Source organism: Ursus arctos, unplaced genomic scaffold, assembly GCF_023065955.2.
Source record: "Ursus arctos isolate Adak ecotype North America unplaced genomic scaffold, UrsArc2.0 scaffold_8, whole genome shotgun sequence".
Taxonomy (NCBI): domain Eukaryota; kingdom Metazoa; phylum Chordata; class Mammalia; order Carnivora; family Ursidae; genus Ursus; species Ursus arctos.
This window is the reverse complement of record NW_026623100.1, coordinates 55298926-55320923: the sequence shown is the minus strand read 5'-3', so window position 1 is coordinate 55320923 and position 21998 is coordinate 55298926. Positions and strand designations below refer to the sequence as shown.

At 44.1% G+C, this 21998-nt stretch overlaps 1 protein-coding gene across 1 annotated transcript in view; it reads left to right on the top strand.

Annotated features, from left to right (window-relative positions):
* The window catches only part of ARHGEF33 (Rho guanine nucleotide exchange factor 33), a 46651-nt gene extending 28244 nt beyond the window's left edge, over nt 1-18407 (top strand). Inside the window, exons 13-16 of the mRNA XM_057308961.1 lie at nt 997-1161; nt 3621-4425; nt 8702-8841; nt 14014-18407. Coding sequence (XP_057164944.1) covers nt 997-1161; nt 3621-4425; nt 8702-8841; nt 14014-14065 — 1162 coding nt within the window. The 3' untranslated portion in view covers nt 14066-18407. The remainder of the gene's footprint in view (nt 1-996; nt 1162-3620; nt 4426-8701; nt 8842-14013) is intronic.
* Nucleotides 18408-21998: the final 3591 nt, after the last annotated feature.

The window sequence follows — 21998 nt, the reverse complement described above, 5'->3', positions numbered from 1 at the left end:
AGGGATATCGACAGTCAAGGTGGATACCTGTCAAAAGTGACCTCATTGTATGTTAAGTTGCTGAAATGCATTGACGGGGGAAGAAGAGAACAGAAAAGAGGAGGGAAATGAGATGGTCAAGCTGGCTACAGGAGGGAGGGACCTATTTATTACCTGGTGGTAAAGTAATTCCATCAGGTAATAGGTACAATTACTTTAGAAAAATAAAAACAGTCTTACTCTAATCCCTATGCAGGCTCCCTCTTGTGTTATTAACCACCTTGAAAATAGTTGTTTCCCTAAGCTTACCAGGTCAAAAAAAAAAATGCAGTTTAAAGGCCAGAATGTGGTTTCTTTCATGAACTCAACAAGTATTTATTGAGCACTTACTGTGTGTCGGGTACTGCTCTATGTACTGAGTATACTGCAATGAACAAAACAAAAATCTTTGCCACGTGAGCTTACTTTCTAGAGATGGACAACCAGTTAATAAATAGATGGCGTAAGTGCTGTGGATAAAAACTAAACAAATAAGGGTGCTGGTTGAACAAAGTTCACGCTAAAGAGAAACAAAAAGAGCTGACTAGGGAGAATCTGGGCTTCAGAAGGAACAGAAACAACCCATAGCAGAATTTTCTAATGACCTGGATTTCCTTCAACCTCATCCCAACCCAGTGAGGAAAACAATCATTTCTGTGGATGTTTGAGACCAGAAAAAGATGCCATTTCCCAAGCTAGGGCTCCTCATATGGAGGACATCTTTCTATACCACCCCTTTCATTCAAACTTAACTCAGGCAATTAATCAGCATCCCTATTCTTGCCCAGCATCTAGCCTGTACTGTTATGTAAACAACTTGGTTTGTGGAGGGCCATGGAGAGACAGAGAGAGAGGGAGAACTTCACAGCTGAGCTTTGTCTGAGAAATATTGTCTCCTTATCTTTCTTGGTATAATCTGTGCATTCAGAGCCAATTTCCCACTGTACACCCTGAAAATTACTACTTCCATTCTCATAGGTCATCCATGGCAAAGCTGTACAAAGGGCTGGCTTCCCAGTGTGCAAACACTGGACAAGATGCTTCCCCTACTGCAGGCCCTGAGGCTGTCCGTGACAGTGGGATCCACTCAGAAGAGATACTGCAACCCTACCCTTCTGCTCCCAGTTCTGGCCCTGCTGTCACGTAAGCACTTGTTGCTATGGAAAGGTTATATGGCAATGCCCTTGGGTGCCGAGTCATCTGTATGGGGTAGCAGGACAGCGTGGAATAGGAGTATGACCTACAGGATTCCTCCCTCCCTCTTGCTCCATCAAGCCTATATATGGCAGGCAAGCAGCTGACCCAATGGTTGGATCCCAGAGGAAGGCTAATGTTAAGAGGCAGGCCTAGAGGCTGAAGGCTACTCCTAACAATTTTATCACACATAACCCCCCTCTGCCTACAGCATAAGTTTCTTTGGGTTTAGACAATGATTGAGTGGAAGAGAAGACAGGAAGGCATCTTACAGCTCCTCAGAAGGATAGGAACACACTTAAGCTCTCCAAAAGGTGTAGCAGAGGGAGAGAGAATCCCAGGCAGGGGTGAGTGGAAGTTAAGGCTCTGAGAAGAGAAACAGGCCTGAGGTGATATAGAAAGAATGTTGTTCAGCCTTTCCCAATTCCCCTTGAAGCTGCTTCAGAAAGGGATTTCTTAAGTTCTTCATTTATGACAGCTTCTCTTAAAGCTGTTGTGTGCACTGGATGTATTTGACAGCCTTTTAAAGTCTCTGCACACAACCCTCTAGCACATTAAGCTGGATTCTTATTCATCAAACTTCTTGATGATTTTTACATTAAGGATTAGGCCATTTATATATATTTGGAACTCTTTACCTCTGAAGGATAAGGATAAAGTCAAATTAGCTACTTTTGAAACCAGGATTTCTGGAAAGATAAGGGAAACTAAAACTCAAAATTCCAAACCCCAGCACTCTGTCAAATACAGACATTTTTCATAGAAGTAATTCCTTAGACTATAATTTCTGCTTTGGGTTTTATTACCTTAAGGAAAATTTAGTTTTATTATCTTAAGGAAAATTTGAAGTTTTAGCTACTTTTCTAAAATTACAATGAAGTAAGAGGTAGGCAACTGAGATTATTTCAATTTTTAATCGCTACAATTTTTTAAATGCCAATTACAATCATTGGAAGGAGTATCTGATCAGTAATGCAAAATAAACCATTTCCTTGTTCTGCCTTCATCTCTTAAAATTGAGAATGATATATCATCGAAAGACATAAGCGTAAATATGGAGAGACAGAGATATTCCATAAACATTCTGGACCTATGAGACATTAACCTTTCTATAAATAGAGCCCAGGAAGATTTCCTTCCTATAGAGAAAATCCCACAAATCCTGTAGGGGAGAACTCCATACAGAAAAAATACCTTTCATGGGTGGAGAGTGGGAAAGAGATAGGCAGGAAGAGGGTGTTTACTTTGTGGGTCACTTCAGCTTTTATGACAATGATAAAGCTATCTTCTTTGAAGTGCAGCAAATAGAGCCAAAACAATCCCTAGAGATTATACCCAGACCAAAAAGATGGCTGCCATTGCACTCCATGTTGGGAAAATGGCCAGTAAAAAATTTAACAATTTTCCAAGTGAAAAGACAATTCAAGTTAGGTCAATATTTCATTTTATCATTTCTTTTCACCTTTGAGTGTGAGACCTCGTTTTCATCTTAAGTTCACTGTTTTTTCTTTATAATACATCTGCATTTTTAATGCATTTTTGGTGGTAGAATTAATAAACTATAAATAAATAAAAGGTTGGGTCTGCGTGTAGTTATGGACTCACATCTGCCTGGCAATTACCTTCCACCAGAACTGGCAAATCCCATCCAATCTGACGTGTATGCTACCCTAATATCCTACGTAAATTATTCATTATTCATGGTTAAACATGAAATTGGGCATATTTAGAGTGAGAGCTTTTCATTTTGGTGGTTGTTCCTGTCGGTCAAAGTTTGAGACAACTTTATACAGCATGCTCTACAGCCACAAAATTTTTTAGTTTTTTATTGTGAAAACGTCAAATATGTACAAAAGTAAAGTGTACAGTGAACCCCATATACCATCATCCAGATTCAACAGTTTTCAAGGCTGTACCACATTTATTTCATTTAGAAATTTAATTGTTCTTAGGCGTTTAGATCCAGGAGTCGAACAAAAGTTCTTTGCATCATTTGGTTTCATAACGCTAGAGCAAAAAAAGGAGAGGAGAGAAAAGGAGGTACCTTGGGGCTCTGGCCACGTGGTGGGCGGGTCAGAGCTTCCACGTGCGGAGGGACGACCATCCTTGGCTAACCTGCCATCTCTGTGCCAAGCCTGCTTGCTCTGACAGATACTTCGGTCATCTGCTTCACAGATGGCGTTTTCACCCTCCCACGTGGGGGACCAGGGCTCATGGGGACTCCTTAGCTGTAGAAGCCCATGGAGTTTGGTAGGTGACACACGAAGGCACCTAGGAGGGCAGAGAGGAGAGGAACCATTAGTTGTGCGTCTTAGCAGCAGCTGGCAGAGGCGTGTTGCTCCCAGCCTCGTGCTTCGGGGAGAGGCCTGCACTAACCAACCGTATTGTATTCCGTTTCCCCTTTAAAGACACTTGATGCCCCCAGTGAAGAAAAGCCAACAACAGCAAAGCTTGATGGAGAGCATGCAGCCCGGGAAGCCCAGTGAGTGGGAGATGGAGAGCAGAAAGCACGAGAGGCCCGAGAGCCTCCTGGCGCCGGCGCAGTTCTGTGCGGCTGAGCAGGACGTGAAGGCGCTCGCCGGGCCCCTGCAGGCCATCCCCGAGATGGACTTCGAGCCCTCACCCGCCGAGCCGCTGGGCAACGTGGAGCGCTCCCTGCGCGCCCCGGCCGAGCTCCTGCCCGACGCCCGCGGCTTCGTGCCCGCGGGCTACGAGGAGTTCGAGTACGGCGGCGAGATTTTCGCGCTGCCCGCGCCCTACGACGAGGAGCCGTTCCAGGCCCCGGCCCTCTTCGAGAACTGCTCGCCCGCCTCTTCCGAGTCCAGCCTGGACATCTGCTTCCTGCGGCCCGTCAGCTTCGCCATGGAGGCCGAGCGGCCCGAGCACCCGCTGCAGCCGCTGCCCAAGAGCGCGACGTCGCCGGCGGGCAGCAGCGGCGCGTACAAGCTGGAGGCGGCGGCGCAGGCGCACGGCAAGGCCAAGCCGCTGAGCCGCTCGCTCAAGGAGTTCCCGCGCGCGCCGCCCGCCGAGGGCGTGGCCCCGCGCCTCTACAGCACGCGCAGCAGCAGCGGCGGCCGCGCGCCGCTCAAAGCCGAGCGCGCCGCGCAGCCGCACGGCCCGGCCGCCGCCGCCGCAGTGGCAGCCGCCCGCGGCGCGCCCCGGACCTTCTTCCCCCAACAGAGGTCCCAAAGCGAAAAGCAGACCTATTTGGAAGTAAGGAGGGTAAAGTAAAACCAAACCCAAACCCACAGTGCCGGCAGCCCCGGGCCTAGATCTCCAGGGAGCAGCCTGGGCTCCCCTAGCGTGGAGGGGAAAGCGGGCTGGCCAGAGGGGGAGCGGAGGCCGCCGAGGGAGAGCCCCGGTCCGAGGCTTGTCCCTCAGGTGGGCCCGGAGGCGAGCGGTAGCGCCCGTTCTGCAGTGCCAGGGCACGAGGGCGTGTCCTGTACGTGTATGTATGACGGCAAAGAGCCAGCAGAGAAGACGGACTCTTAGACCTGTCTACACCGTCACCACCCTGCCCCACACCTCCCCCGTACAAAGTTAGGGGTGTTCTCTGCCTCGCTGCTTAAGCTGCGGCACCTCACAGTTGCACTTCACATTCGAAGCCCTGCACGCTAGTCCCAGACCTGTTTCCTCCTCTGCCGGCACCTTCTCGTGGAAGTGTTCAAAATACTGAACACGGTGTGCCGGCCTGCCCCACTCCCCGAACCCGCACTAGCCTTGCTGGTAGCTAGGGAGGAGGCAGGTTGCCCCGTCTCACTGTGGACTCCCTGCAAAGCCTGCGGCAAATGTGACCGGCAAAGGGTGTCACAGTCCTTTGCCCATTCTACTGGGACAGGGACAACACGATATAGTCAAAGACGCCTTGACCCCCAAATACCTTCTTGGCGCCCAAATCAATGTTTAGTATTTTGATATCTAACGTTGCTCTCTGCAAGCCTTGGGACGTTTAAAGGGGTGTTTAAGTACATATCCATGGAAGGGCTAGTAGATCCTGAGCAAACAATTTCTCTGCATGTGATTGGAACAACGCAATTTCTGATTAAGCAGAGAGGAACAGGATAGCTTTGACCTTTGCCACCATTCTTCTTGTTTCACCTCGTTTGAAGAGTAGTGGTTAGGGTTTACAGGGCAGCTCTGTATTGGTACATCATGAAAATGATATAGTCCAGGACTAACTTGCATCAAGCTCTGGAGACCTTTTGCCTAGGCTAGAGGAGGTTTTTCCAGGAATCAGGGCCCTGTGATCCACCTATTCCCATTTCCAAGTGAGTGCGGACAGATTGAGGATCACTGACTCCTTTCATTCATTCATTTTCAGCAACACTGAGCACCTGCCTCCCACCGGGCTCTGTGCTAAGGGCTGAGGGTTCAGAAATGAATGGCACCTAAGTCTCTGCCCTCCAGGACCACTGGCTTATCACAGGAAGGAAACACAGAAACACAGAATTATAATAAATTGTGGGAACACGTGGGAAGGTTATTTAAACCCTGCTGGTGGTCAGACAGGACCTCCTGGATAAATTGAATGTCTGAATTCAATTTTAAAATCTCCCTAAATGAAGAGTGAGGTAGGGAAATAATGAAAAAGGCTCATGAGTCTTTTTTTAAAAAACAGTAGGGTGATGTTTTTCCTCTTGAATACTGTGCCAGGTGGGACTGGTGGACAGCAGGCCCGAGGAACAGGAAGGGTCTGCGTCATGAAGAACCTTTGAGCTTGTAGCCCATTTAGACTCCAGGTATCAAAGTCTGACTGGTTCCTACAGTGGGACCTTTGTATGCTCAGCTAAAGTTGCTGAGATTCCCCAGAGTTCTGAGATTTTTTTTTTCTGGCTTTGATTTTCAACTCTGAACTTTACAAAATTCTATTAGGCAAAATTTCATAGGCAAATCAATCTTCAGCATGTGTCAAAGTTTAGAAGTTCATTAACAAGGGAAGTAGTTAGGAAATAATAATGCCAATTCAAATTGACTTGAGATGGGCAGATATTTACATATAAAACCTTCTAACTAGTATAGTCTAAGCTGCAAAGAATGCTTTTATTTCACATGTTCATAAGTCTCCCCCCCCCCCCAGTTAATATGTGAAAAAATGGGAGTTCAACAACTGACTGGAAAAGAAAAAACACTAACCAGAAATAACAAAATATATCTGAGAAGCAAACAATGAGTAAAACATTTGTGGCTATTTATCAGACATACCAGATAACAATAAACAATATATTAGGGACTGTTAATCAGACATCCTGGAGAGCAAGTTTCATCCCCTAAAAGTGTCAGACAAGAGTCAAGTCAGTTCAGAAAGTGACACTAAGGAGATGTCAAATAGAGGTCAGTTACAAGAGGCCTTTTCTCTTTCAGTCAATAGTAAATTTTTCAAGCATGTGAATTTTTCACACAAAGTTTACCTTATTATTTCTGTTTTTGGACAAAATTTTTCTTTCTAAAAATTCAGAAGGTGTGGATTGTTAGGAATCCTAGAGAGGTGGAATGCAAAGTCCAAGTGGGCAGAAGCAGTGCGTGTGTGTATGCATGTCGGCAGGCATCTGTACGTGTATATATGTGTTTGTGTGTGCATGTTTGTGTGTGAGTGGTTGAGGTGGAAGTGAGGTGGGGTTTTAGGTGCAAAAGATGAACCCTTCAAAAACACTATCTTTAAAGGTGTCAGCTCTTTCTCGTTGAGACGTGTAAAGCTCCAACTATTCCATCTCCTTAAATATACTCTGTGTATCTTCCACCCTTGCCCCGCAGAGCCAGCCAACCCCTGTCTTTAAGAGTCAGGAAAGGAGGCAGTATACTTTAGTGCAAAGAGCACCTACCTGGGTGTCAGGAGATCTGGGTTCTAGTCCCGGCTCTGCTATTGAATAGCTGTGTGCTTTTGGACAATTCACTTGGCATCTCTGTGCCTCCAGTTTTCTCATCTGTAAAAATAAGACAATATATACCTTACCTAACTCACAGCGTTGTTGTGGGGATCAGGCCAAATAAGATAAAGTATGTGAATATGCTTTGTAAAGTACGGAATGCTATACAAATGCAAGATATTATCAAGATCATCATTGCACAGAGAGATTTTCCTTAAACTCCATATACTTAGTTCCTAACAGTCCCTAAAAGCCCAGTTTTCAAAGTGTGGTCCTTAGGGTAGTAATAAATGCATTTATTACGTGGGAGCTTATTGTAATTGCAGAATTTGGGCTCCACCCCAGACCTACTGAATCAGAGTCTGCATTTTAGCAAGATTCTCAGGTGACTCATATAAACATTAAGTGCAGGTGGGCAGGAGCATACCCTAAACCACTGGTTTTTAAAATCTAAGTGTGCATCAGGATTACCTAGACCTAACTCCAGAGTTTCTGATTTCCAAAAGTCTGGTTGGGTTTCAGGGCTCTACATTTTAAATAAAAACTCCAGTTGATCCTGTTGCCCCGGGACCACTTTGAGAAATGCCACACTAAGCGATCAAGATGTTGCTCTCCATAGTTTAGTAACGAATCTTAGTAGCGTCTCAGAGAAACTCTACATCTGCTACTGTAACTCCAAGTTAAATTTTCAATGTCAAACCATGTTTCCTGAAAAAAAAAATCATCCCCATGCCTCACTTCACTGTCAGCAAGTAGTCAGTCACTCATCCAATTCATGAAAGTTTCAGGGTGGTTTTTGCTTTGACTCCTTGGGTTCTCTTCTGTGGTTCAAAATTAAGCAGCTATTTTAGGTTGCTTTTGTCTCAGTCACCTCACAGTAAACATTTCATTCATATGGAACATAAATATAAGTGCATATCTTTTATTTAGCACATCTCACACTTAAAAAGTAACTAGAAAGTTCACAGAAGATAGAGCCTTATTTTTTATTAAGTTTTACTTTACACTGTACATACCATGAATTAAGAATGACAAAAACTATACTAAAGGCGTATTTGCAGGTTGGAAGTGTGTGGCAGGCACACATACACGCATGCACGTACGTGCCCATATAGACAAGGTTGACTTCTATTTCTAAACAGATCTGACCCCGCAAAACCTCCTTCCCTCATTTATGTCTAAAATGGAGAGTTAGGAACATGAGTTTAAAACTAGCATTACAACAAAGGAACTGCCCTATTTTGTAGAAAGAGAAACATTCCCAGAGACATGAGGGGCCCATTGTTTTCCAGCAAGACAGGATTGGTGCCAGACTAGGAAGTTACTCTCCAGACCCTTTAGATACAGGCTAACTCCCCTTATGTCCTGATCTTTAATTGTTTTTATGCCGTAATCCTACTCTAAGACTGTTTGCCTTGATACGTACAAAATACTTCTGCACTCAGCGGAAGGTTATCCTCTTTTCAACTTCTAATAAGCATAGGTTTGCTTTAGTTGGAATAGGGTGCTCACCGTTAGTCTTTGGGGTGGGAGAGGAAAGTGACAAAGTTAAAAAAAAATTGTCCCAGTCAGGATAACGTTAACTTTGGAAAGAGTAAATAAACACCCCTCTTTTATATTTTCAGGAGATGCATTTAGAAGACACCACCAGATTCTGTCCAAAGGAAGAAAGAGAAAGCGAACAAACATCTTTCAGCGATCAAAACCCCAGGCAAGACCAGAAAGGGGGCTTTCGGAGCTCCTTCCGCAAGCTCTTTAAAAAGAAGTGAGTAGCCCTTAGACAAGACAGCATTGTAACTCATTTCCCTTTGGGCTAAGTCTTGGGGTTTTAACAGTAATAAGTTTTAAGTAGCCTGGTTTCACACAACAGCTTCAAGCTCAGTGCCTGCAGCCAATAGCCACGATTCCGTCAGGTGAAGATGTTTCTCATTGTAATCTAGAGTAAAAGCAAACTCAGCCCTGTCCTCTGCCTCTTTTAGCTCCACTTCCTTGTTCCCAAAATCACGTGTCTGAGAAGAGTAAGCCGAGTCGGTCCCCAGGGGAATGAGCTGGTGACAATCAAATCCCTTTAGACTGGGAGGCCTGGGATCCACTGTTGCAGTTGGGTGTAATGGGTGCTCCATCCAAATCTCCCCACCTGTGGAGAGTTTTCCAAGGCATCTCAGCACTTCTGCCTGTGGGAGTCTATAGTTATCCTGGATGCTAGTACATGTTTATTGGGACTTTCGCTAGTGTTTTCCTTAGCAGAAATGACGGAATGGATTTGGCTTGGGCCCTAGTTAAAAAAAATAATAATAATAAATCGCTTTAATGACGTTTCCATACTCCATAGGAGGCAAAAACAAGACATTTCCCTTCTGTGGTCCTTCTAAGACTCTAAGTCCTTGTTGTAGGAAATCACCCACCAGGCATTTTGGCCAGCATTTATCGGCACTGTCTTACAGACTGGGAGGTGGTGGCCAAACCCCAGCATGAAACGTAAGGAAGAGAGGTTTGAGCATTTAGCATTTGACCTGAGAGGAGTTCTCCAGTCTAGCCATTGCCCGTCTGGGAGACTGCTGTTTCTTATCTGCACTGGTCCTCACGCCATCTCCCCCTCCCTTAGAGAGATTTTCCCTGCTACTCAGTTTCTCTGGGGGAGAGGAGGTTCTTTCAGTCAGTTTTAAACGTTTCGTGGATGGGAAAGTTAAAGACACTATAGCTGCCTTTGGAGAGTTGCTGATAAGTGAGGAAGTTGAGGGACATCACTTTCTCCTTGAGGGTAGAAGTTACTGGCTGATTTAGATAATGGTCTTGATGGAAGAGTTGGGGGCAGGCCTGGAGTGAGGACTTTTTTGGATGGTTTGTCTAATTTTTCTCCCATGGGGAGGGTGGTACCGAGATTAGAGGATCTCTGAGTGTGGGTCCCTTCCTGTTGTTACTGGAAGAATGAGGAAGAGAAAGAGAGCAATAGTATTGCATTAGACACAGTACTACTCCACAAAGTCCCCTTTCAGTTTTGCTAAGGTACGTGTGACTGTTGCTAGATCCCCTTTATGCAGAGGGTGAGGAGTTAAGACTCGTATTCCTCTCTTTACGTTCATAGATTAGACTTTTTCTTGGCCCAGTGCCTTCCTCTGTCGTGTTTGGCCAGGGTGGAGAGACCTGGAAGCAGACAACCCTCCAGGCTAACCTTAGGATTTAGGCTCCTAAATCCTTCTCAGGACTCCTAAGATAGGCACTGCTTAAGCCTATCTTTTTTCTAGACCACAGTATTCCCAAAACAAATAGCCACTTTTTGCCCACTGCCATTTATAATGAGTGGGTACTGTCTGTTGGAAAACAGGGAGCCATGGACTCACCGCTGGTTCCTTTACAAATTCCCATTTTTCAGAGCAATGTAAGAAGATGCTCTGCCAGTTACTTGAGGCAGAGGGAGTAGTCTTGTCCCCTCTGTATCAAGGGGGCGGAGCTAGGAGTGGGTAAGAGGAAGAACTTTCTAAAAATGCAGGTGCTGGAACTGGAGCTGGCTGTCTCATGAGGGAGTGGGTTCTCCTGAGTAGAAGCTAGATGACCCTGGTCAGGGTGCTAATGGAAGGGGTTCCTGCACTGAGTGGGAAATTGCCCGAGATAAGCACCTGAGTCCTTTCTAGTGCTAAGATTTGCTTTATCTGTACTTTGGCTTTGTTTTAGATCAATCTGAGTAATCACATCTTTTTAACACCTGGAACAAGAAATTAATATGGCGTTGGGACCTATAATTTTAAAGACTCACCATTGGAAGACCTGATTTTACCTTTCTGTAGCCCTCCCACCGCCCCCCGCCCCCAGCCCTTGGCACAATGCTGAGGACTAGCTGTGGACTCTCCAAATTCCTGTTGGTTAATTGCTTTCAGTCTTCTTGCACCTTTTGGGGGTCCTTCTTAGAGGGTTAAATGGATCTCCACAGTCCTCTTCTCCTTTCTCATAGATCAGTCCCTCCTGCATCAATCACAATGCCGCCACCAGTCCTGCTGCTGCCTTTGTATTAAAAATCTGAAGTTGTGTATGAATGCAAGTGAAGGGGCTGCCGCACAGATGGCTGCTCCCTCTGGCAGGCTCTCCTGGCTTTGAACATGTGGGGTAGGATCGTGAGCACCCCCAGGTGATATCTGCATATCACCGGTGTCAGGGAGCTGCAGTGGGCGCCTTGGGACTCTGCACAGGGTAAAGAAGAAGCCTGAGTAGCTTCTCCTGAGTGTTCTCATGTAAGAACCACGGGAAGTTTGCTCCATTATGCTAAGACAGAGAGGAAGGGCAAAAAGGTCCCAGTGTAGCACAGAAAGGTCAGCAGCTCTTAACTCAGATGAGAACGTACCATTCTTCTCAGTAGTTAAGCATTCTTTCTTATATGCATGTGCTGTATGAGACACTTGTATAGGAATTGTAATGACATAATCCCAGCTGTTATGTAGGAACTTGCACTCTGAAGTCAGGCATGTGGACAGATACAGGGAGGAACCAGAAAGAGACATTTAGCTCCTTCTCCTCCCATGTGTCGGGAGGTCAGGCTGGCAGCAAGCCCTGTGACTTTAGGAAGTGGTTAATCCTGGGTACTGGAACCATGCCACAACCTGGCCTCAGAGATCCAAAATGGACTAGTGCCAGAACAGCCACCTGTGTCACATTTGGGGCTCGCTGCCTGCCTCCCCCACAGCCCTCTGGAGGCTCATTCCTGTCTACACTGATACCCTTTTTGTATCCATAGGGGCTTGTTTGGCTGGTGGCCCCACACACCCAGAGTGCTGCTTCGGGACGAAGCTAGGCATGGAGCCAGATGCAGCAGAAAACCCGAGAAAGGGTTCTCTTCCCTCTGAGGCTGGGAGGGCCGAATGCTCAGACCCACAAGGATTCAAAAGGGAGAGTCAAGTTGACATCATTAAAAAAAAAATCCTGAAAAGTGCCCAAGATATTTGGAGAGAAGGTTGATGCTCTGATTATTTCTGTCTCAGGCACATTTGTCCTGGGTAGATACCAGGTCACATGTCCCTGAAAGCTGCCCAGAACTGATCAGAATAAAGACTACATATCTAAAGCTTGAAAATGTTAAGTGACTTTAAAAATTTTTAATGAAGATCTTAGAAGCCAGGAACAGACCTAATGTGATAGGCTGATGCTGGACTGAATCCTTAGCTCTGTGCCTTTGAGCAGGGAGTAAGGCAAACTGTCCCATTCTGGAAGGCTGTATATGGGGGCTGTTCAAGACTTACGTCTAGACTACTCTGAAGTGTGAGGCACATACTACTTTATACATAAATCTTGCACTTAGTTTATTAAGTATTCTTGGTTGGGGCCGTGGCACAGAAGAAGAGGATTACGTAAGACAGTTTAGGGGTAGAGAGTATAGAGGCTCTTTTATCCTCAAATTTGGGGGGTGTGGAAGAAAAAGAATATGGCTTCCAAATGATTAATTCTGCTTCCTCACCCATTCTCTTCCTCTTTAACATTTTATAACTTATATACCTCAGACTGTTTCCTTCCTACATCATCACCTTCCCTGCACCAATCACATCAGAATCTCTCCATTTTTGTAATCACACAGACAGAATACTTCTACAGGGCCCCATGTCATTGAACATCAGTGAGTCCTCTTCTTTTGGTGTCTTACCTGCTGGTTCTGTACATGCCCAGCCTCGGCTATGGAACAGACCATGTAATGGAAAGCAGGACTACTAAAGAACTAATTGATAATTTACTCCACCTTCTTCTTTACCTCCTCACAGCCTATCTTACGTCCTTCTCCCATTTCTTACCCACTCAGGCTCCTCTCTCATCTCCCATCTCATTTCGCTACATCACTTCAAAATTAAAGGAGATGGTTGAAGGCATAACATTTTAGATGACTTAAACCTCATTACAAATGTGTCTTAATAGGTCATTTGAAATCCATCACTAAGTTAAGGGTCTTTAGTGTACTAGGTTCTGTCTAGCACAAAAGAAGTAAAAGACATAGTTGTAGCCCATTAGAAACTTACAGTTCAAAGGTAAGGGTAACCTAGCTGACGGTTTAGGACCTAGAACATAGTAAGCACTCAACAAACATACAGTAAGTGAATGCTCATTTGTCACCCTGTTGATTACCACCACTGACTGATTTGGGTGACAGGATGGGTGTTCCCCTGTTCCCTTACTTTTCATGTGCAGGTCTCCTAAAGCTTGCACAGGAGACGGTCTTTCCCATCAGAAAGCCAGCCCTTCTTAGGTCAGAGGGTTCCACGGCACTGGATTCTACTCCTCTTCCCAGCTCCAGATAAACTTACAAGGCTTATTTGTAGCAGATGTATACTTGTATGACCTACCCAGCTTGTTATTTTCTTTGTCTCTGTGGACTGAGTGGAGGGAAGCGTAGCAACAGGTTATTCTCTTTCCATCAAACACTTGGATTGCTATGCGTCAGAACGTACTGGCAGCCAGTGTACCCGTACCCAGCAAGCATCTGCTTTCCTTTCCCTCTAATGTCTGCTCAGATCTGCCCTGCTATCAACCAAAATGGCCCCAGGAGCTCAAAAGCCATTTCCGTTTTATAGATGAAGGGAATAAAAGCAAATACACTGGCCCCTTCTCCTAGGTTCTGCAGGTTATTTCCCAGTAATTTAGGTATACATTACTTCGAAGCCTAATAGCCACACATTTGGAGGAGTCCAAATGGCCACATACTACAAAGCGGTCAGTTAAAATTATCTTTAAAAGGATAAAAATAAGCTTATAGTCATGGCTACAGTAGAATGCTGGATTTTGAAAAGGATTAGCAAGTTAGCCATTAGTTAATTAATAGTTAATATCAAGAAATGCAGAGAAATTCACATACTTGGAGACACAGAGAAAGTGGTTTGTGAGAAGAGCGGTTAAAAAAAGAAAATACTGAGCTGAGTTTGTGGACTTTGAAAACTAGACAGGGCGATTTTGGCATTTGTTTCAGAAATGGGAACGCAACTGGTGAAGATTTCTGTGGTCCTTGGGGCTGGTGGTGACATCAAAGCTTTCCCATTTCCAGGTAAACACTAAACAGTTGCATGTTGGAACCATCAAAGTATGACATACTGGGTTTTGGAGAGCTCAGATGTAGCTAAGAGGGGGAAATGTGAGGTAAAGATTTTAAGTTTTGACTAATGATTTTCTGATGAGAAACTGCCATATGGGGGAACCATTCAGAAGAAACACCAGCCAGATTCAAATCTTGCTTCCTATTTCCCACCCCAAAATCTATAGGCATTCCTAGCCTTCCGGATAGCAGAAGATATGGGGAAAGAATAAAATTGCCAAAAATATACTTCCTAACATTTTGATTTGTTAGGAAGATGATTTGAACTATAGGTAGGCGGGGATTCTGAGTTGAGAAAAGGTGTGGAGTTTTAGGGTGGGGCATGTGGAGGCTGTTTCAAGGGAGAGTTCCAAGGGGGATTTTGAAAAGGAAAAAGGACTTTCACCCCACCAGATAAGAAATAATCTTATCTGATGAGTACGCAGACGACTGGTATTGAGAGAAAGAATAGTTTCTCCTCTGTGCACTGGGGTGTAGTGGAAAAGTGCTTCTTCCTGACTGGAAGTAGAAAACATGGTGGGCAGCTCTGGCTTCATCTGTGATACCAAGTATCAGGGTGAATAGTAAGAAAATCCAGTCAGTCATCAGGTTTCCAGATATCAGGATTTTAGTCTTTGTGTGGATCCAACTTCTTTCCTTGAATAATGTAAAGGGGTGTTTGAATTCTGCCCAATGAGTTCAGTGGATGATAGAGTCACAATTAACTTACCTAACAACAACAGTGAGGACTCATAGCATACCAAAGAGAGTGAAAGAACTTACCCTTCTTTTGTGGATAGTGGAAGCATGCCTGATTCTGCCTCAGCACATGGGGAACTTGTTCAGTTGTGTAGGAGCTTTGGACAAAGAACTTCATGTCTAACATCACTTCCATACATCCTGCATGAGGTCTTTTGATATTGGTTCTTAGTCAGTGGGCTAGTTCTACCCATTCTAGCTCAGAGTTTAAGTTAGCCAAAGGTCCCCAGCCTAGCTTATCAGAGGTTATTTCCAGAAAGCCTCCTCCCTCCAGGGACTTCTGACATGAACAAACTGGAGAAGGTGCAGAGCTGGAATGGATTACCCAACTGGCTTAACCAAGATAAAGGAAGAATGCACCCTCGACTGGGGACTCAATTGGACTGATTTGAGTTGTTGACTATTGATTGGGCTTGGTCTCCTTTGTGGTGGTTGAGATTATAGCATCTCCTCAATCTGACTACTGTACGAATTTCTGCATTCTACCAAATGTAGCATATATGTGTGGTTGGCTTCAATAAATCTTTCATTTAAAAATGAAAACAAGCAAAAGCAAGAGTTTGTAATGTAATGCCCAAATTCAGTAACGGCCCTTGATAGATAACCTTGGTTGAGAACAATGAATTCCATCCATTTTAATTTAAGGGCCTTGGTAATTTCTGGAGTAGTTACTTTGTTGAATCAAAAATAGGATTTCCTAAATTTTCTGAGCTTTTATTTCCCTTTTACAACGTTATCTTACACTAACATACACAGTTGTCACAATTGTCTCCATAAAGCGTTAGAAAGATATTCTCTTTATGTTCGTTGCAAATTTTAGTTACACATGTCCTGAGTCATGAAATTGAAGGGAAGTAAAAATTATTCCAGATCTAAGAGGCAACTGTTTAACAAATGCAAAACAATTTGGATAAAATATCTGAAAACAATTAAAACCAAATCAACCTGTACTTTATCTGTGTGCTGAGATTTTAGGTCCAGTGGATCAGAATACAGGGAAAAAACTAATGAGAGTCCCTCAATGGATCCTTCACCCACCAAACAAGATTTCTTCAGAAACCGACTTGCTCTTGCAAATGACCTTGACCAAGGAACAGCTGTGTAAAACATACTTAAAGTTGTATTGTCAAGTGGTAAGATGAGGATAAAAAGCTTGTATATATCTGTGTAGGAATATATATATATATATATTGATGTATAAATCCCTGAGGAAAACTAATATAAATACTTACATATGAAACTAAATCAACATACAAGACATTGAAGAGATGAAGATTAGTCTATGGTTGAGAGCTGGCTTTTTGAACCTCAACACTTGGGAAAAGGGAAATGAAGACTTTTCACAGCATTACAGAAACACAGTAAATTTGGAGGAAAATAAATGTTTGTAAGAACAATAACTTCCAACTTGAAGTCATTCCCCCCAATAGAATGTTGAGATGTAACGTGGATGTGAGTTTTCTGCTTCCTAGGCATTTACCTTATGAATTCATCCCAGTGTTCTTAGGATAATACACACGATGTTAGGGAGCTGTTCTGTCTTGCCGTTTGTCTTTCAAAAACCCCAAGGCAATACCCAACATCCCTTAAGGCAAAGGATCAATGAACAGAGTTGTATTTTACATGTTGCCAATCTGAGTTGTGGAGAATTTGTGCTTAAACCATGATATAGAAGTTTCAGATCTTAGAGACGCATTGATCTCCAAACAGGAAGAGAACCCCGAGAGTAGTAGTTCTCTTCTTCTGTGGTTATGAAAATCAGTACAGGGAACAATGATTTCTCTCGAAACTGGGAGGCCAAAGAAGCATTTTCCCTCACGTGGGTTGTGCTATAGATGAGAACAGTCGAGAGTCTACGTGTTTTTGAGTATTCAGGATTCAAAGACCCACTAGTGACCCCGAGTGTCACATACGCCCACGCACAGGCGGATTGGGAAGAAAGCCCTTACCTAGCTACATCCTCTTTTTAAAAAGATTTTCTTCAGTCTGTAAAGAAGGTGGCAACAACATCAGTGCTTTAGCGGCTCACACACAGGGGTTGCTACGAAACACCAGGTCAGAATGAAAACTTAGGGCTGTTTTCCAGCAGTGAGCTGTAAAAAAACCAGCGTTCTTGTAGTTCAGAGGAATCGTGGCCATGAGGCTTGCCTGGCTGCGGGGTGATGGAACGTGCTCTGTTTCTACACGGATAGATCCAACACGGTCCCCATCCTTGGCATGACCCAAATGTAAGAATAATAGAAACCCATTTGGTTTAAACAACTTGTCTCTCTTCCCAGGCAGTCGCCTGTAATAAATTAGAGGCATTTGGTTACTGCTTCTTCAAAATCTTGGCATTCAGACCAACTTTTTTAGAGGCTGTTGCTCTAGGAACGCGCTGTTTGATAGAATCAGGGAAGTTTTACTTCTGAGTGTTACAGGTTTTCTTCTGCTTGTCTGATGATTAATTAGGAACTCATCCATTAGCATTTTGAACAATAGCTGATCTGGAACACTTAAAAGATCACTGCCAAATTTGGGGCATTTCCAGTATTTAGTGTAAGCCAAGCTTTTCATTTTCCTGAAATTAACGAACGCCTTCGAAGTTAGATTTCTCTTCATTAGTAGGCTGAAGGCGGTTTGAGGGCAGTGCCTGAAAGCACAGTGCAGAACTGACTGGACATGGAAAAGTGAAGCACAAGTTACAGTCTTTTAAGTAAAATGTAAAAACAATAACGTTTCTTTCCCCTTCGTAATGTCGATCATAAAAATGATCGATTACTGGGAAGGTTTCAAAACTCTCACACACCTCCCAAATTTTCATTCTGATAACATCTTTTGAAAAAGTCTTAATGTTACATCTGTAGCACAACTCAGTTTTGTTATATTTTATGAAACTAGCCTATAAAACTCGTAATAATTAGTGCTGCTACTCTCTCCTTCACCCGATACCTGGGTTTTTCTTGTAGCTTTCTAACTGCCCCCAAGGGCTGTCTGTTCCCTTCAATCCTACACATCTCTAACACATTAATATTCCTGAATACTGAATTGTGTGAAACTATCTGAATGTTCTTACTTGTCAAATTCTGAACATCCAAGGTTGTCCTACTCTCCAGTATGGCTCCCAGTCTTTTCTCTGGCTGCCATCTCCCACTTCGCCGGCCTGCTGGACTACTGTGCCTCAGCCAAGCTGGGCTTCTATTGCCCGCTGGCGGGCCATGCACCTTGCTTCAGGCCTTTCCCCAGCCTCCTTCCTCCCTGCCAGTCTTCGAGGTCCAGTTTAAGTCCGCCATCTTTCTGTGGTCTCTGGTGCTGTAACTTGTCTATCTTTTGATGTGTTTTGTCTTGTCTTCCCAAGAAGAATGTAAGTCCCTTCAAGGGAAGGAACTATGACGAACTGTGATGTACATTTTAAAATTCCTTTCCACCTCTAGAATAGTACACAGTAGGCTACAGAGGATAATTTCTACTCATAATTCGACAAAGAGCTTCAGGGTTGTCACTTTACCTTCCTGCCTTTCTTTTTTTAAAAGAAAAATATCAAAGAAATAAAATACAGTTGTCTTCAGAAGCAGTTTTTGCTTAAAGGCAAAAGGCACCGCTGCCACTTTCACAGCCTCTAGACGTAGAAAACATCCCTCCACTTAAAAAAAAAAAGGTTGCTACTTTTTTCTCTGTTGTCCTGGCTTGTTTCATCATCTTACTATGTAGTATTGTATAAACTGACAGCAGAGATAGGATCTTTAATGAAATTTCTTAATGACATCTAATGTTTCAGTAAGGATGAAGTCAGGGTGAGAAAGAGTCTTGCAATTCCTGCGTCTGGGTGCTCCAGTCTCTTGGAGAAGTGCAGTTTAAGCAGAAGGCCACAGCTGTCTTCTGGAAGTGTCGGGGTTCATAAGCAGAAAGAACCACTCCACCGAAAGATGAGGGGGATGTTTCTGCACAGGTCGGGAGCAGCACCCGGTCCCTTCTGCGGCCTGGTGTGGTCTGTGTCCAAGCCCGAGCAAGGATCGCCCTGCTTTTCTGACTCCGAAGCTGGAACCTCGGAGAAGAGGGATTTGCGGACCAGTGCTCTGGGGTTCCCTGCAGGGGGTGGTTTCATCACGGGACAAATGGTTTAAACCTGTTGGAGACTTGAAAGCAGAATGTTTCATGTTTGTCCAGGGAAAACCCTTTGAGTAGTGCTTTCTATAGTATCTCGTGTCTCGTTCACTTACCTTCTTCAAGTCTTTACCAATGCGTTTCTTTCTCCATGAGGGCACTTGTAAAAATTCAGATTTCTGGGTCCTAGCTCAGTCCCTTTATTGGAATATTTGTGAGTGGGGCCCAGGCATCTGCATTTTAAATGCACTGAGGTGATTCTTTGGCCCACTGACATTTTAGAGCCATTACCTCTTAGACTAACAAATTGAATGATGTAGTAAACTTCAGCACTCAGATTCTATCCATAGGTGGAAATTTAGGACAGAATAAAGAGTTGATTACACTTACCTTGAACAGAAAGTTGGTAGTTCATCAAAACCCAAATGAATCTTTCTGAATTCTTACATTTATCATCTGTGACCTTTACTATCACATACAATAAGATTTTGGTTAAAATATACATGTACACAGGATTAGTGTTCTTTATAATAAATCGGTAGAATTGATTGTATATTCCAGATTATCGCATGCACTTAGGAAAACAATAAAATGAATGTCATACATTAAGTTGTATAATAAAATTAAATCTAGTTTTCAGACTAAATTTTCTCTTGAAACATCACCATTAATAATTTTCTTCCTGAGCCTAAAACTAGTAATGCTTTTGGGACACTTGGAATTCTCATAGCCTGAAAGTTGATTTAACTTAAAGATGTGAGTGTGGCATTCTGAGCGTCTGAGCATACTGGTATTTATGGAATACAGGCCAGTGAGTCTCACGTGGGGGGGAGGGGGGAGAGAAAAGGAACATGAGATATAAAAGAGGTTGAGAAAATTGATGAGGACCTACATATTTTAAGGGAAAAAAATAGAAATTGTTGTGTGACACTAGACCAAAGTTTTAAACATACGTATAAGAACATATGATTTAGGCAATGCTGAGAATGTTGTTTTTGGAGTTTGTCAGACGTGCAAAATAGTCAAGATTTTTCTACCCAAATAGCTTGTTTCCTAAACTTGTTTTCAAAGAGCTTATGCATGCATGATCTTGATAAGGCATCTAAACTTGTTTCTTATCTATAGATTATTTTCTCCCCTCTTGCCTCATTCCCTTCAGAGATGGTAGCATTAAATGCTCATACTTCTGAGCAGGAAAACTGAATGTGTTGTGTTTCTTCCTCATGTATGTAAAGCTGTTCATCTGAAGGCAGTGGGCTCTCCTGTAAAGGCCTGTTGCTGGACGCCGTCGGTGTTTCTAAGTGGGTTGTTTCCATTCAGCACTAGGTCACATCCCTTCTCCTCATTATCACATTTTCCAACTGGGACAACGCTTCAGCATACAAGCATGCTCTTATTTCTCCCATTTTTTTTTAAAGATTTTATTTATTTATGTGACAGAGAGACAGCCAGCGAGAGAGGGAACACAGGCAGGGGGAGCGGGAGGGGAAGAAGCAGGCTCCCAGCCGAGGAGCCTGATGTGGGGCTTGATCCCGGGACTCCGGGATCATGCCCTGAGCCGAAGGCAGATGCTTAATGACTGAGCCACCCAGGCGCCTCCTATTTCTCCATTTTTTAAGCAAAAGATACCTTGACTGTTGTAGCTATGCCTTACGTGCCTGCTTGCCTTTCGAGTGAAACTTGAGAGAGGCAACTGCTCCAGTTCTCCGCATACTTTATTAGACTCACTGGGCCTGCACCCCTCCCCTGAACTGGTTGAGTCCAGAGCATCACTCATTTCCGCCTTGCTAAATGAATGGTCCACTCTCCCTGTCAAAGAGTATTTGACACGCTTATCCCCTCTCCCTTCTGAAATAATTTACTAGGCTTCAAGGGCACAACCTACTGTTGGCTTACAACTTCATTGGCAGCTCCTTCTTGGTCTGTTTGCTGGTTCTCCCTCCTTCTCCCTCTCTTGTCTGAGTGCCCCTGGGCTCTCCTTTACTCTCTTCTTTTCCCATTCTGTACTTAGCTTCTTTGGTGATCTTATCCAGTCTGCTAGCTTTCAAATATGATCTTTATGAAAGTGACTCCCAATTTTATATTCTCAGCTCAGACTCCTATCTCCCACTGCCGCCTGGCACCCCTCAGATGTCTGACATATTTATTAAACTGAATGTGTCCTAGCCTGCTTCAACTCTACCTTCCCACCTCAGTTAATGCTAACTTTGTTCTTCTAGTTGCCAAAAACATTGAAGTCATCCTTGACAATTCTGTTTCTTTTTAACTCTTTTCTTAAAAAAGATATTTATTTATTTGAGAGAGAGAGAGGGAGAGAGAGAGAGCACAAGGGGTGGGGAGGGGCAGAGGGCCAAGCAGACTCCTTGCTCAGCACAGAGCCCATCGCGGGGCTCGCTCTGAGGACCACGAGATCATGACCTGAGCCAAATCAGACGCTTAACCAAATGAGCCACCCAGGTGCCCCGATAATTCTGTTCCTTAAGCCCCATGTTCAGTCTCTCAGCAAAGTGGCTGTCTCTGACCACTTCTCACCACCTGCACTGCTGTCACCTTGACCAAGCTGCCTTCTGTTGGGCTAGCCGCCCCACTCCTCCTCTTAACCCCTAATTATTCTCAACATGGCTGCCAGAGCGAACCTCTACTCAAACGCTTCATGGGCTCTATTTCTAATGGAAGCCAAACTCATCACAAGTGATCTGGATCCCACTGAATGTCCGATGGCCTCTCCTATTCTGCCCACATTCGTTCCTCTGCAGGCACACATAGCCTCACCATTCCTTAGATGTACCAAGTATGCTCCTGCCTCTAGGCTTCTGAACTGGCCTTTCCCTGTGACTTGGCTGATTCCTTCCTCAGACACTTGCACGTCTCCTTCCTTCACCTCCTTCAAGTGTTTACTCATGTGTCACCTTCTCTGTGAGCCGACTCTGATCATCGCATTTACATATCACCACCGCATCCCCTACATCCCCTTGTCCTTTTTTTTGTTCATAGCAGTTACAACATTCTAACATATATGCTATTTCTTATTGTCTATAGCT